Here is a 12,098-nt window from a genome sequence, read left to right as displayed (position 1 = left end):
AGCCTTCACAGTACTGAAAGCACCCTGAGAGCCTGTGCTACTACTACAGCTGTCCTCCTGGAAAGTGAGGTACACTGAATTCCCCTGGAAATGGTGTTTTTATAATAAGATGATATGGGTGTACATGGTATGGCCTGAGCCAAGGCTTGTGGAGACATGCAGGGACACGAGGCCTGTTGGGATAGCGTTGGAGTAGGAGGCTGAGCAAGGCAAATCTGACACAACCTCATCCATATAGTTCATAAAAAGACCCTGGAGCGATCCCTTATGCCAGACTTCACCTGAAATTCATCTCACATCAGGCTGGTCCAATCACTCTGAAATCACTTTTGGGAGCAATGTGGCAGACCAGGCGATCTGCTCCGGGGGCCGCTCCCGAGTAGGATTTTTGCTGGCAGTATTGCCAGCAGAGTTCCCCAGGGGACTGCTGCTGGCGTAATTTAATATTGAATTGTATTGATGATCTGGAGGTAAATATAAAATTGCAAATAAAAGAAATAGCATGCAGAAAGGCTAGTGAAGTGATAAATAGCATGGAGGCAGACTAAATTGAATAGTTGTGTTTGTAAAATAAATGCATTTTAATAAAAACAATTTGCAAAGTCATCTTGCTACAAGCAAATTGTGCAAGTTCATGAAACTGAAGACTATATTCCCTATAGTGACAAACTTTAAAGGAAATTAGGGGTCATAATGTACTGGATCAGCACAAGCTTCCCATGGAATCTTGCAGGAAAGAGGAATTTTGCAGTCCTGCCATGCATCAACAGTAAAAGATACATGAGCAGCACACGGCATTGGATAACAGGGACCAATATGTCTGCAGAGACCAATACCAGATTTCGATGTGCAGGTCATCTTCCCTTTTCTGACGATACTGAAAAAAATAGAAACACTAAAAAAGCTGAAAGTCATTCAAGAAAATGATGTAAAGCGTTCAATAAGTTTAATTTATCACATAGAATTCTGAGAGATGATTCAATTATTTGATTAAAGCACAGAACAGATATCTGAGAACAAAACTAACTGGACAATAAAGCATTTCTTCATCAGGTAGACAGAGGTGTGGAAAGAACTGATAGCTATAAATTAGAGTCTTCCTCAGGTGACTTCTGTAAGTAAAACCTGTTTAAAGGCTGGATGCTGGACATGAACAGTAAAGCATCTTTCCCAGCAATGCAGGCAGATTGTAAAGAGGGTGGGATGTGAATATGCAAGAGTGTGAAGAATGAGTTTAAAATTGAAGAGTTACTTGAACCCACCCCAAAAGAGTAGTAGAAAGAGAGTCTTTGGCTCAATGTCTGCCTGTTTCATAGTGCCTTTCGGGAAGGAATGCCTACCTACATGACGAGGTATGACCAGAGAGCCAACTGGCTGTCATTGTGTCCAAACTGTCCAACAACATGGTGGAATAAGGGAGCTACATGTTCAAGCCTTTCGCCCCGCGGTGTTCTGAAGTCCCCCACAGCCTGCAGCTGCCCGTGCACCCATCGACTGTGATCAGTTGGAACCTGAGCAGTTCAGACGTAGCTTGGAAGACCTGGTAGTCCCAGTTTGAACTGGAGGCAGCTTGCGGGCTGTTCTGGTGAGTGTGAGACCCTTCATGTTGGTCAGGCCGAACCCTGTAGTGCTGGCCAACTCCAGTCTCTCCTCCACGACACCCATGCAAGCCCCAGGACTACTCCCAGCCCCAAGGCAACACGTGGTGCTGTAGCTCCATACCAGCAGTAACCACGGCTCTGCGCTACTTGGTTGTTCAAATGTTTTTCACCACAGGGTATATTGTGAATGCGAAGTCATTGTTCTGATTTTCTGGTTTGTTCTGGTTTGAACTCATGTGGGCATTGCTTCCTTTTTCTTGTACACAACGAATAACAGATCTACCTTAGAAAAACAAAAAGTGCCAGGGAAGGGCACAAGCACAGGAACACAGGCATCCATGCTGTGTAACTGTCACAAAGGTACCCAGCCAGCGTTTTCATCCAGACCACCAATATTCTTCCAGCATTGCTTTCAGGTACATTTCAGGAGTTGGAATACAAAGAAGGGCTCCTCCATGCCAGCTGGGCTCAGTGCTGGAGAGTGGTCCCAGGTCCATTTCATTTGCTGGCACACATGTGGTCTGGGTATCTCAGTAAATCTTAGTGCCTGGGATATTCTTATGCCTTCTTTCCTTCATTTCTGTTAATGAAAAAAGTATCAGTTTTAAATACAATGCGCTAGTTACTCTGAGTTACAGGAAAAAAAAAAAGCTGCAATAGGCAAATCAGCCTTACTTGTTGGTATTATATACTGAAAAGAATATTTTTTCAAAAGTACAATATATATGTATTTCTCACACCTGGGGATGGGGATCACATGAAGCTACTTGGGAAATATTGAAAGCAGTTCTGCATTTCATAAGAATATACCTTAATTTTGCTTTAAATGACATACGGCAGCAATATGGACATAATATAAATTAAGTCTGATGAATAAGGTTAATACTCCAGGGGAATACCCCAGATAATTCTATTGATCTCTCAGCATATTTTTTAAAAATAAAATTAAGAATTAATTCTGTATGGGATATTAAGGGTACTACAAAATAAAAGTTTTCAGTACTGCAGATCTAGATTAATTGTTATTACACTATGGAAATAATATTCCTGTCTTGAGACATACATACAAGTCCTTTGCTGTGTCTTGCTGACCTCCTTGGTGCCAGAGTTGTGAGAACAGACCCTGTCATCCAATATCCTTTACCATCAATAGAAAGAGTCCCACAGGGCTCAGTTATCTTGGATCAGGTCCCAGAACATCTCAAGATCTACGGGATTTGGAGGAGCAAAAATTATTGTATGAACAAAATCCTGATCCTGCTGCTTTTTAGATAAATAAATTCAGATGTTCTCAGTAGGACTGAGATCCAGCCATGGTGCATAAATGCATCATCCTGCTAATTTGTGGTAAGTAGTGTATTATTTCAAGTCATTAATGAGCAAGTTGCTAAATACCAAATCTGTATGGAAACTATAATTACACCTCTTATTCAGCTAAATAATGGGATTTAAAAAAAAGTTTATTTTATTGTATCACATTATTTTTATGCAGTAAAATGTGAAAATACAGCATGCTTCTGTGTGAGTCAGAAAACATCCTAAACATAAAGTACCATCAGCCCGATGTATCAAGAGCAGGTAAATGGTATTCTCTGTGCTGCTTACATCTATCTTCCCTGCTTCTCTTTTGCTTAGCACCTGTTGTAATTAAAACGAAGAAGGGTAGCCGGCTCATAGCATGGAATTCTTAGGCAAGTGATGCTCCCAGTTAATGACCTGAAATTTCTACCTCCGTTTCTGGGTCTGCAGAATGAGGGAGAAGCGATCGATGCATTAGACACAATCCTGCAGAAGAAAATAGTAACAAAGACAGAAAATGAGAAAGACAGAAGGAGAGAAAACCTACATCGCTGGAACTCGATATGGGTTATTTTCTTTATTCACTACTCCCACTTTATTGGCCAGCAGCAGAAAACAGGAGCTGGGAGGAGAATCACAGTTCCAGAGATGGACAAACATGAATTATTTGATGCTTTTTATGTTTCTGAGAAGAAAAAGTGACTACACCAGCACTTTCAGTAATAAATCTTTAACATTGTGCCATATTATACCAGAAAAGTCATTTATCTGGACTATATGTACCACCAGATAAGAAAACAGTGAGCTGAGCTTTTTCCTGACTTGAAGGCCATATAAATAGTCTCAAATCAACCTTTTCATGCTCTGCTTGGTAAGAAACAACTCTGCAATCTGTCTACATCCCACACAGCTCAGGCCGTTCTTTGACAATTCAAGCAGGCAGGACCTCGTAACAGTAACCACACAGATGCACATAAAGGCTCCATCCCGGCCAGTATACTGTGCTCAGCAGTAACCAGAAGCAAATGCTAAAGAGTGAGGACAAGAAAAAGGTCTGTGAGGACACTCCTGACTACTCTCCCAGGCTTGGACTGCCTTTGGTTTACGGGATTTCCTGAGCCAGGTGTCATTTGTCTACCTCTCTCTGACTCTCTCTACCAAGCATTTGTCTCCTTTCCCCCTCAACCCAGATAAGCTTTTGCTGTCCATAGCATCCATTGGAAAACAATTCTACAAGGCTACTAAACCTTGCATGACACAAATAATCTATTTTTGCATGTTTTGAAGCTGTCTCCTGTTGGCTTCAATTTGATGGCCCCTAGTTTTTGTGCTGGAAGACAGTCCACGCTCCAGACCACTCATGGCTTTATAGATACAGCAAAGTATTGGTCATAGCTCTCATCAGTGGGCTCTCTCTCAGGCTGAAGAGTCCCTGTCTGTTCATGTTTTCCTAGTACTGAAGCCATTTACATCTACTGATGGGAAATTCAAGCAGATTGTATCAATTAGATCACTCTTACCTACGTGCTTGCTGACCCCTTGAAAAATTCATTAGAGGTTTACAAAATAGGATTTTCTTTTATGTAATCTGTGCTACTCTTCCCAAATGAGTCGTATTGATCCACACAGCCTCTCTTTCTATCCTTTATTACAAACTCTACATAACTGCCCAGTGCAGATGTCCGGGTTACAAGCCAGTAATTGCCCTCTCTGTGCATGGAAATCAGGGTAGGAGTGCAATATGGTTACTTACATCATGAACTATGACATTTTCTTTCTAAGTCTTTCTGTCTTTATGTACCTATTGATTGATTGAGTTATTTGTCAGACTTCCTTCATTTCTCTCTCTCTTTCTCTCTTTCATTGGAACACAAGTTTCTTTGTTTTACTTTTTTTCCTGAAACAGGAAAACACTGCCCAAGTTGGTGATCATGAGAAAAATTAACAACTCATAACATATTTATAGCAAATTTTAATCTTAAGAGCACTGCACACATTTTTCTAACAAAATTCACTAATCTAACCTAACTAGCCTAGTAAATATAGGTTTAAGATCAGCTGGATATCTCTACATTTGATCTTCAACTTCCATTGCTTTTTTCTGTCACATACTTTACCCGGGTTAGATGTGGTAATGGACATCTATCAGACTCCAGTCATCACAAGCAAGCTAGAAGTCATGTTTGCTCAGTCCCAACAGCCAAGGCCTTTCCCACAAAGAGGAAGGAGAGGAAGTTTTAACAGTACCTCAAAGCCCATTTTTGTTACGGAGTTTAAAATAAGATTTTCTGCTACTTTCTTCTGCTGAATTTGTTTGCCCGTAAGCAAAGATGGATATAAAGCAAATCTTTTGTCTGAATCCCAACCTCCTGTGCCTGCAGAGCCATGTCTGACACAATTGCATGTATTTAGACGGTTCTTTCAAAATTCAGCCCCCCTGTTCCTCACATTCAGATCTAATCTGGTAAGTACACCATATTCTCTACCCTTCCTTCCCAAATATTCGAAAAAGCTATTCTGTTCCTCAGACCAAGATCTCTCATGTGATCAGTGCAAAGTACTTGTATTAACATCTTGTGATCCTGGGACTTCTGCTGTCCAGAGAACGTTCTGCCAGCTATGGAAACAGGAGGGTCAGCAACTGCTGATCAATAAGCAATGGATTTGTTTTATTGTAGGATGACAATACTTGTCACGGCCTAGAAGTGATTAATTGCTTTTTGCAGCCTAGGATTGTTTTTACAATTTCACATTTGCACAGTACTACATTTTCCTTAATATTTAATGCTCTTTACAGTCACTTGCTTTTTAATTTTGGGTTAGCGTACTCAATCTTACAAACTCCTGAAGAGTGCTTTATATTTAGCAAAGACCCAGCTTTCTGCTACTGAATTAGCGTGGCAACCCAGAACAGAAACTGGCCATCCGAGGGTTTTTTACCTTTTTATTGTTGTCATTGATATCATAAATGGAAAAAATAAAGCTAATAAAAAGATATATCCAAGAAATTAAGAGTTGCTGATTCTCATGGTTCTCATTGTGGAACAGAAACAGTCGCGAGTTATAGCTAGAAATGCATAGAATACTTTCAATCTGTTGATTGAATATCATATCTGTTTTAGTTCTTATTTCAAACATTCATTCAAATCCTTCACTGTGAATCAAAGCATCAGATTCTTACCTGCTGACATTACTGGACTGACATTTTCCAGGCTCGGCTGAAAACAGACATACTGGAAATCAGCTATTTATAAAGCATACAGTTATTGTGATGTGCCACGGGAATTTAAGTGTGTAAAATAATCTTCCCACACAGAAAACGATAGCTGGATTATTTAACATAGACTGATATTTCGTCATTCCCCTGATAATTGCATTGTGGTTTTTATTATCAAGTGAACCCCTGTCTGTTACCGCTTCTATTTCTTACACAGTTTAGAAAAACACTCGTAATTAACAGGTAGAAGACAGGTGGGGAAGATAATGAGCCCTTATCAGACAACCAGTCGCTGGCTCCTCCATTTCTTTTCGTGTGGTATGCCAGACAATGTCGTCCCGTTGCTCATGAAACAATTTCTGCACAAAGCAGAATGGCCACAGGGACTGAACGGACCCTGCTGCCAAATATATCCTAGCCTTGGAGGTCAAGGCTTTTTGTAGGCTCTGATCCCTCTGGGTAAAAAAGAGAGATTGAAATCCAGGTATCCCAAGCTCCGGGTGTGCGTTTTCGTTGCCGGATGAAAGGGGAGTCTGAAGGGTCCCTTTGTGAGTGGGATCAGGCGTGGGCTGAGCGTGTCTGCTGACCAGACACGGGCAGCGAGGCAGGCAGAGCAATCCTTGCTCTCTAGACCTGCGCAGTTACCCGCACCCCGGCTGCGCGTACGGCCTTCGCCCACGAGCGAGGTCCTTTTGTGCTGAGGGCTTCGCAGGGACGATCCCTGGCCCGGAGCCCGCACCGGCAGGCAGCAGCTTGCAGCTGTGGGCAGCGAGGCAAGTAATTTAACGAGGAATCTGATGGGATGCGGTGAAGTGATAGGATAGCCGCAGGCAGCCCCACCTAACAGTAAAGGGCAGCACGGGAAAAAGCATGGAGACGCCCTTTTGGAAAGCTTTCAAGAAGGGAGCAGGGCTCCGCACTGCAAACGGATCAGGGCTAGAGCTCAGCAAATCCGAGCCAGAGACACGTTTTGAACGGGTCTGACAGTGAGGAACCTGAATGATTCTGTGATTCTGTGGGCTGGACTTGATGATCTGAGAGGTCTTTTCCAGCCTTAATGATTCCGTGATTCTGTTCCACAATTCTGTGGTTTTATGTCTGTGCAACACAGGAAGGAGAACCGCTCGAAAGCAGAAAGATTCCAAATGATAGCCTAAAAATATAAGCAATGTGCCGATAATTGTTGAGGGCAGAGAAAAGGATAACTGACAAAAAACCAGCAAGGAGATTGGATTATAGCGGTTTTGTGGGAGTGGGCTGGCAGGAAAGACTGTGTCTTTAAGCAGCCGTGCGGAGAGACGCTGCAAGATGTACATGCCGGCCATCGCAGTCGGCAGTGAGTTTTCAAATCTCGCCATTTCGGATGGGGCGCTGGCAATTTTTTTGGAGGATGCCGTTCATCCCGTCGCACGCTTCCCGCTCCACCGGGATCTACTGGGAAATTCCTGGAGACCTTAGGTGGTAACAAAAGAAAAGAAAGCAGCGCCGGGGGGGCGATGCGCGCTGTCAGACTCCCAATTACCCAGCATTTATAAAGGATGCTAATTATAGTTTGGTACTGATTGCCTTCGGGGTTTAAAAAAAAAAGAAAATATCTCTCATTATTTTGCGATCGCTAGACCCAGAACGCCCGAGGCACGCAGCGGCTTGTGCAGCTTGGGGCTTATAGAACTTATGTTTGTATCGCGTTCCTTTTAGCGTTATAACAGCCCCCTCCCCCCCCCCCCCCTCCGCGTCGCACCGACGCCGCTCCCGCCGCGGTCGGTGCGACGCGAAGGGGGGCGTGGCTTGCAGCTAGGGGGCGCGGCATGAGACGGGGCCAAAGCCAAGCGCTCCGACCCCCCTCCCGCGCATGCGCGAGTGGCCGGAAGCGGAGGTGGAGGAAGAGGACGGTTATGGCGATGGGGGAGAAGTTCGATTCCCTGGAGGAGCACCTGGAGAAGTTCGTGGAGAACATCCGTCAGCTCGGCATTATCGTCAGCGACTTCCAGCCCAGCAGCCAGGCTGGCCTCAACCAGAAATTGTGAGGGGCCCCGCCGCTCTTTGTTACCGGGCCGGGCAGCGAGGCCCTTGCCGCCGCCTCCCCGCAGGCCCAGCCCGGTGCCTCAGGGCCCTGAGGTGCCCCCGCAGGCCCTGCCCCCGGCGGGTCCGTCGCCCCGCCGCCGTAGCGAGACGTGGGAGGGTTTCGGGTTGCCGGGCTGGCAGCCAGGGTTAGAGCGCGCCCCTTTTTTTGGCTAAACCCGACCCCGTTTTCTTGCAGGAATTTCATGGTGACGGGCTTGCAGGATATCGACAAGTGCCGGCAGCAGCTTCACGACATCAGCGTGCCCTTGGAGGTGTTTGAGTGAGTAGCTCTGTGGCTGGAAGGGCAGGCGCCGCGGCGGGCGCGGGCTGAGGCGCCGTGGGTGCTTTCCCCGTGGACCGCCTGTTTCTTAAACTCCGTCTGCCGAGAGTGAGCAGGAGGTGGGCAGAAGGACCCTCAGTCTGGGGGAGAACGGCAGCAGAAGTGACAAACTCCGTGCCTGTTGTCTGGAGCTCTCTTTTATTCTTTGATATTAACATTGACTTTACCTATGTAGGCAGTAATACAGATTCTGCCGAATCTACTGATGTAGCAAGTGAGCTTTCATTTTGGAAATATGCTTTTACGCTAGGTTAGAATCAGGTTTTAAAGTTGCGGGTGAAAATACATTGGGCCAGTGCTTGGGTGTTTAGTAGTAGCAGTCTCCTTGTTGGCAGAGAATTAGAACATGGAAAGCAGACTTGTGAACATAGAGGGAGAACTATGCAAGGCAGCTTTTATGATGTAGCTGGCAAGTTGATTTGCTGGTGTCTCTTGTAAGTTCAAATGTCGCTGGTGTATTCTAGTGTATTGCTGGCTATACAGGACATTTTTCAGTTGGCCTTTCACTCTATCTGTAAATGTGTGATCACGGTCTTAAATGTTCTGCTTGCTTTATTCAGTGATGGAATTTCCCTTTGTAAGGCACTTAGATTGCAAAGCAAAAATACACATACAGGTTAAATACACATACGTGTTAATTTTTACTCTTTACTGTGGTATGTGCGCTTCCTCCTCATCCTTGAATTGCTGAGTGCCGTATTCTTAGGTGCTTATTGCTCACCATGTACTAACTGAGCTGCTCTGTGGTTAGTGCCCTTTCAGTTGCTTGGAAGAGGACAATCTTTTGTCATTTATGTGTACTTACTGCCTGTGAGGAGCTGGGTAGTTATACGGTTTTTGTTTGTTTTTTAATATTTTTTTCAAAGCTCCAGGCTTTCTGAAAATAAAGATTTAGAACAGCATGCCAAGACAGCTGTTTGCTGGCCACAGTCTAGTCCTCCTTGTGCTGTCTTCTGAAAATGACTGAATTAAACAGTGTTTTTTAAAACGCATGTTTTGGAGAATAATAGTAACAAAAAGACAGCAAGGTGAATAATTCTGTACCTTGGAGAACATCCTGGTAGGAATATAATCATTTAGGGTAGAATTTTTTTCTATTTTCAGATACATAGATCAAGGCCGAAATCCTCAGCTTTACACTAAAGAGTGTCTGGAGCGAGCTTTGGCTAAAAATGAGCAAGTAAAAGGAAAAATTGACACAATGAAGGTAAACCAGAAATACTGAAAGTACAAATGTAGTAATGTGTTTGATAAGTTTTTATTTTTCTGTAAAGATCTGGAGGTCTTTTGCTTGTGCAGTTACTAAATTCCCTCATTAGGTGATTCGTATTAGGAATTGCTCTGCATCCTTGTATCTTAATTGATGCTAATGCAGCCTGTTCTGGAAAAGAAACTTGTAATTCATCCCACAGGTGGAGATGCAGAGGTCGCTATGATTTTATTTTGGTTAAAGTTGTATGTAGCATTAGGGATTTTTTTGTTTGTTTTCATTTTGAATACTGGTGAGTACCTCACACTGCCACAGATCTGTAACTGTGAAGTGTGTAAATTTAGAAATAAGCAAAAAAAAAAAGAGGTATTTTTCCAGTCTTGGATAGATCTGAGAGTATTCAAATGTCAAACATGCTATACAAGCATGAGTTAATCTTTATAAAACTACTTAAGATGTATGGCAGTGTTCAGGGTTTTCTGAACTTGTACTTTCATCTAGTATGAACCTAAGCATTCTATGAACCTAAGCATTCTAGTATGCTGGTTAACTGCTGTAATTACTGCTGAAAAATACAGTTAGAAAAAGAAGTTTAGTGAGACTTGAGAAAGGACTGTTTGTGTTTCAGAGCGTTCTTTGGCTGAACTTTGAAATTAGTGTGGAAGATGGTAACTGGTGCTGCAGAATGTGGATGTGTCTCCATATGTTCTAAGCTTCTCTTTATTTTAATATGCTCTGTGCTTGTAAAAGTTGTAAAGGAAGCATTACGTATTTCTAAGCCCGATGTGAGTTCCTTTTTGGAGCCGGAGGGGGTTCCATATCAAATCAAGAGGATATCTTCTTTTTCAGCCTTGCTTAATAAGGTCAGACAGATACTGATGCACCAGAATTTACCAGAGAGGTCCAGCTACTTTGTATTTCTTAGGTGAAAATGCTAGATAATTCATGGGAAATTAAAAGCATTTTAGTTTGCATCATGCTTTCCCAGCGGATTTCACTTGAGCTTTTTCTGTGAATTTGTAACTTTCTGTGTTTGTGTGTGGTTTTTAGGTTTTTTTGGGGATACCATTCTCTTAGGTCACTGAAGTGTAGAACTGCGTTGTATACAAACAAAAGTTTTTGTTCATCAGATAACGTTGCTTGATGCATTATAAATAAATTGTGCAGGTCATGTATATACATTTTTTTTTCTTTCCAGAAATTTAAAAGTCTGTTAATTCAAGAACTGACAAAGGTGTTCCCGGAAGACATGGCAAAGTACAAAGCTATTCGAGGAGAAGATCCTCCGCCTTAAGTTGGCCTTTGATAGCTCAAAGAATCTCAGTTCCATAAACTGGCACCACTCTCTTAAAACATTGATTGGAGAGAGGGGGAAGTCCAAGCCTTTGTAACAACTGTACTAAAAATGGCAGTGATGGACTGTAAAGGAGCTTGATGATTGCTGATGGCTCTGGTCTGGAGCTACTGAACCTTCCTGAAGACTTTTACTCAGAGGTTGCATTTGAAACTTCCTATGGTGATCTGTTCTTCTGAAAGGTTTTGGAGAGACAGTTGCCTGCAGGTCATCAATACATAGCATCTCCCACAAAGTGCATTTCCAGAGCAGAAAATCATGGGTTTTTGTCTTCTGAAAAGAGTGCTCCAGGATTGTGGGCTCATCTGTTTTTAAGAGAAATGTATTTATTATACTTGATTATTTTCTCATTTGTAAACTGCTTTTTTGAAATTACAGTACAAACAATTGACTGCTTTCATCTTGCCAAGTGCTGCTGAAAAGGAGCCTGTCAGGGGCTGCAGTTCTCATGTGTCATGATGAATTGCAGCCAAGAAAACCTTCAGATATTTTTCTTTTGCTCTGGAGCTGCAGTTCAGATGGCTGAGGATAAAGAAAGTGAGCATATTCGGCGACTAGCTCCTCAACAGTGTTAATATTTTGTATAGTGTTTAATGTAGGCTTTTGGGTAATTCTATGCATTTACTGTAAGCAGGTTGTTGAATAAAAATTTGAAAAAAGTTAAGCTCTTAACATTTTTTTCTGTTGTATGCTACTCCTTGGAGAATGAACTGAAAGCTGTGAAAAACAGTGTATTCGTCAGTCTCGTAGTGATAGAAGTAAAATGTATATTAAAGCTTGGCTGTTGAAAGTTTATATCTGAAGATAATGTCAACTTGGTGTTTTGGCTTTGTGGGGAAAACTTCCCTCTTAGTGCCTGAAGCAGGAGATGTTGGAGATCAGCGATTGTCACCTGAAGCGTTTCTGCTTTAGGTCTCACAGAGGACTGCACAGCTAACCAGAAATGCTTCAGGTGACGGTCCCTTCACACAAACCAGCATTTTGGGTTCGCTGCCCAGGGGCGCGCTGCATGA

General features: G+C 42.9%; 1 protein-coding gene across 1 annotated transcript; it reads left to right on the top strand.

The window, feature by feature from the left end:
* Positions 1 to 7,977: 7,977 nt before the first annotated feature.
* Positions 7,978 to 11,812, top strand: MED10 (mediator complex subunit 10). Its single transcript, XM_075416775.1, has 4 exons — positions 7,978 to 8,140; positions 8,378 to 8,461; positions 9,626 to 9,728; positions 10,930 to 11,812. The coding sequence occupies exons 1-4, from the start codon at positions 8,013 to 8,015 to the stop codon at positions 11,023 to 11,025; spliced, it is 411 nt and encodes a 136-aa protein (XP_075272890.1). The 5' UTR covers positions 7,978 to 8,012; the 3' UTR covers positions 11,026 to 11,812.
* Positions 11,813 to 12,098: the final 286 nt, after the last annotated feature.

The sequence above is a fragment of the Opisthocomus hoazin genome, chromosome 3 (assembly GCF_030867145.1).
Source record: "Opisthocomus hoazin isolate bOpiHoa1 chromosome 3, bOpiHoa1.hap1, whole genome shotgun sequence".
In the NCBI taxonomy this organism is placed as follows: Eukaryota; Metazoa; Chordata; class Aves; order Opisthocomiformes; family Opisthocomidae; genus Opisthocomus; species Opisthocomus hoazin.
This window is presented reverse-complemented; position numbering and strand designations above follow the sequence as displayed.

Bases quoted from the DNA above. Each gene is read 5' to 3' on its own strand.
- MED10 (XM_075416775.1), top strand. From the start codon at position 8,013: ATGGCGATGGGGGAGAAGTTCGATTCCCTGGAGGAGCACCTGGAGAAG. The intron at 8,462-9,625 runs GTGAGTAGCTCT...TTCTATTTTCAG, and splicing joins GTGCCCTTGGAGGTGTTTGA to ATACATAGATCAAGGCCGAA. The intron at 9,729-10,929 runs GTAAACCAGAAA...TTTTCTTTCCAG, and splicing joins GAAAAATTGACACAATGAAG to AAATTTAAAAGTCTGTTAAT.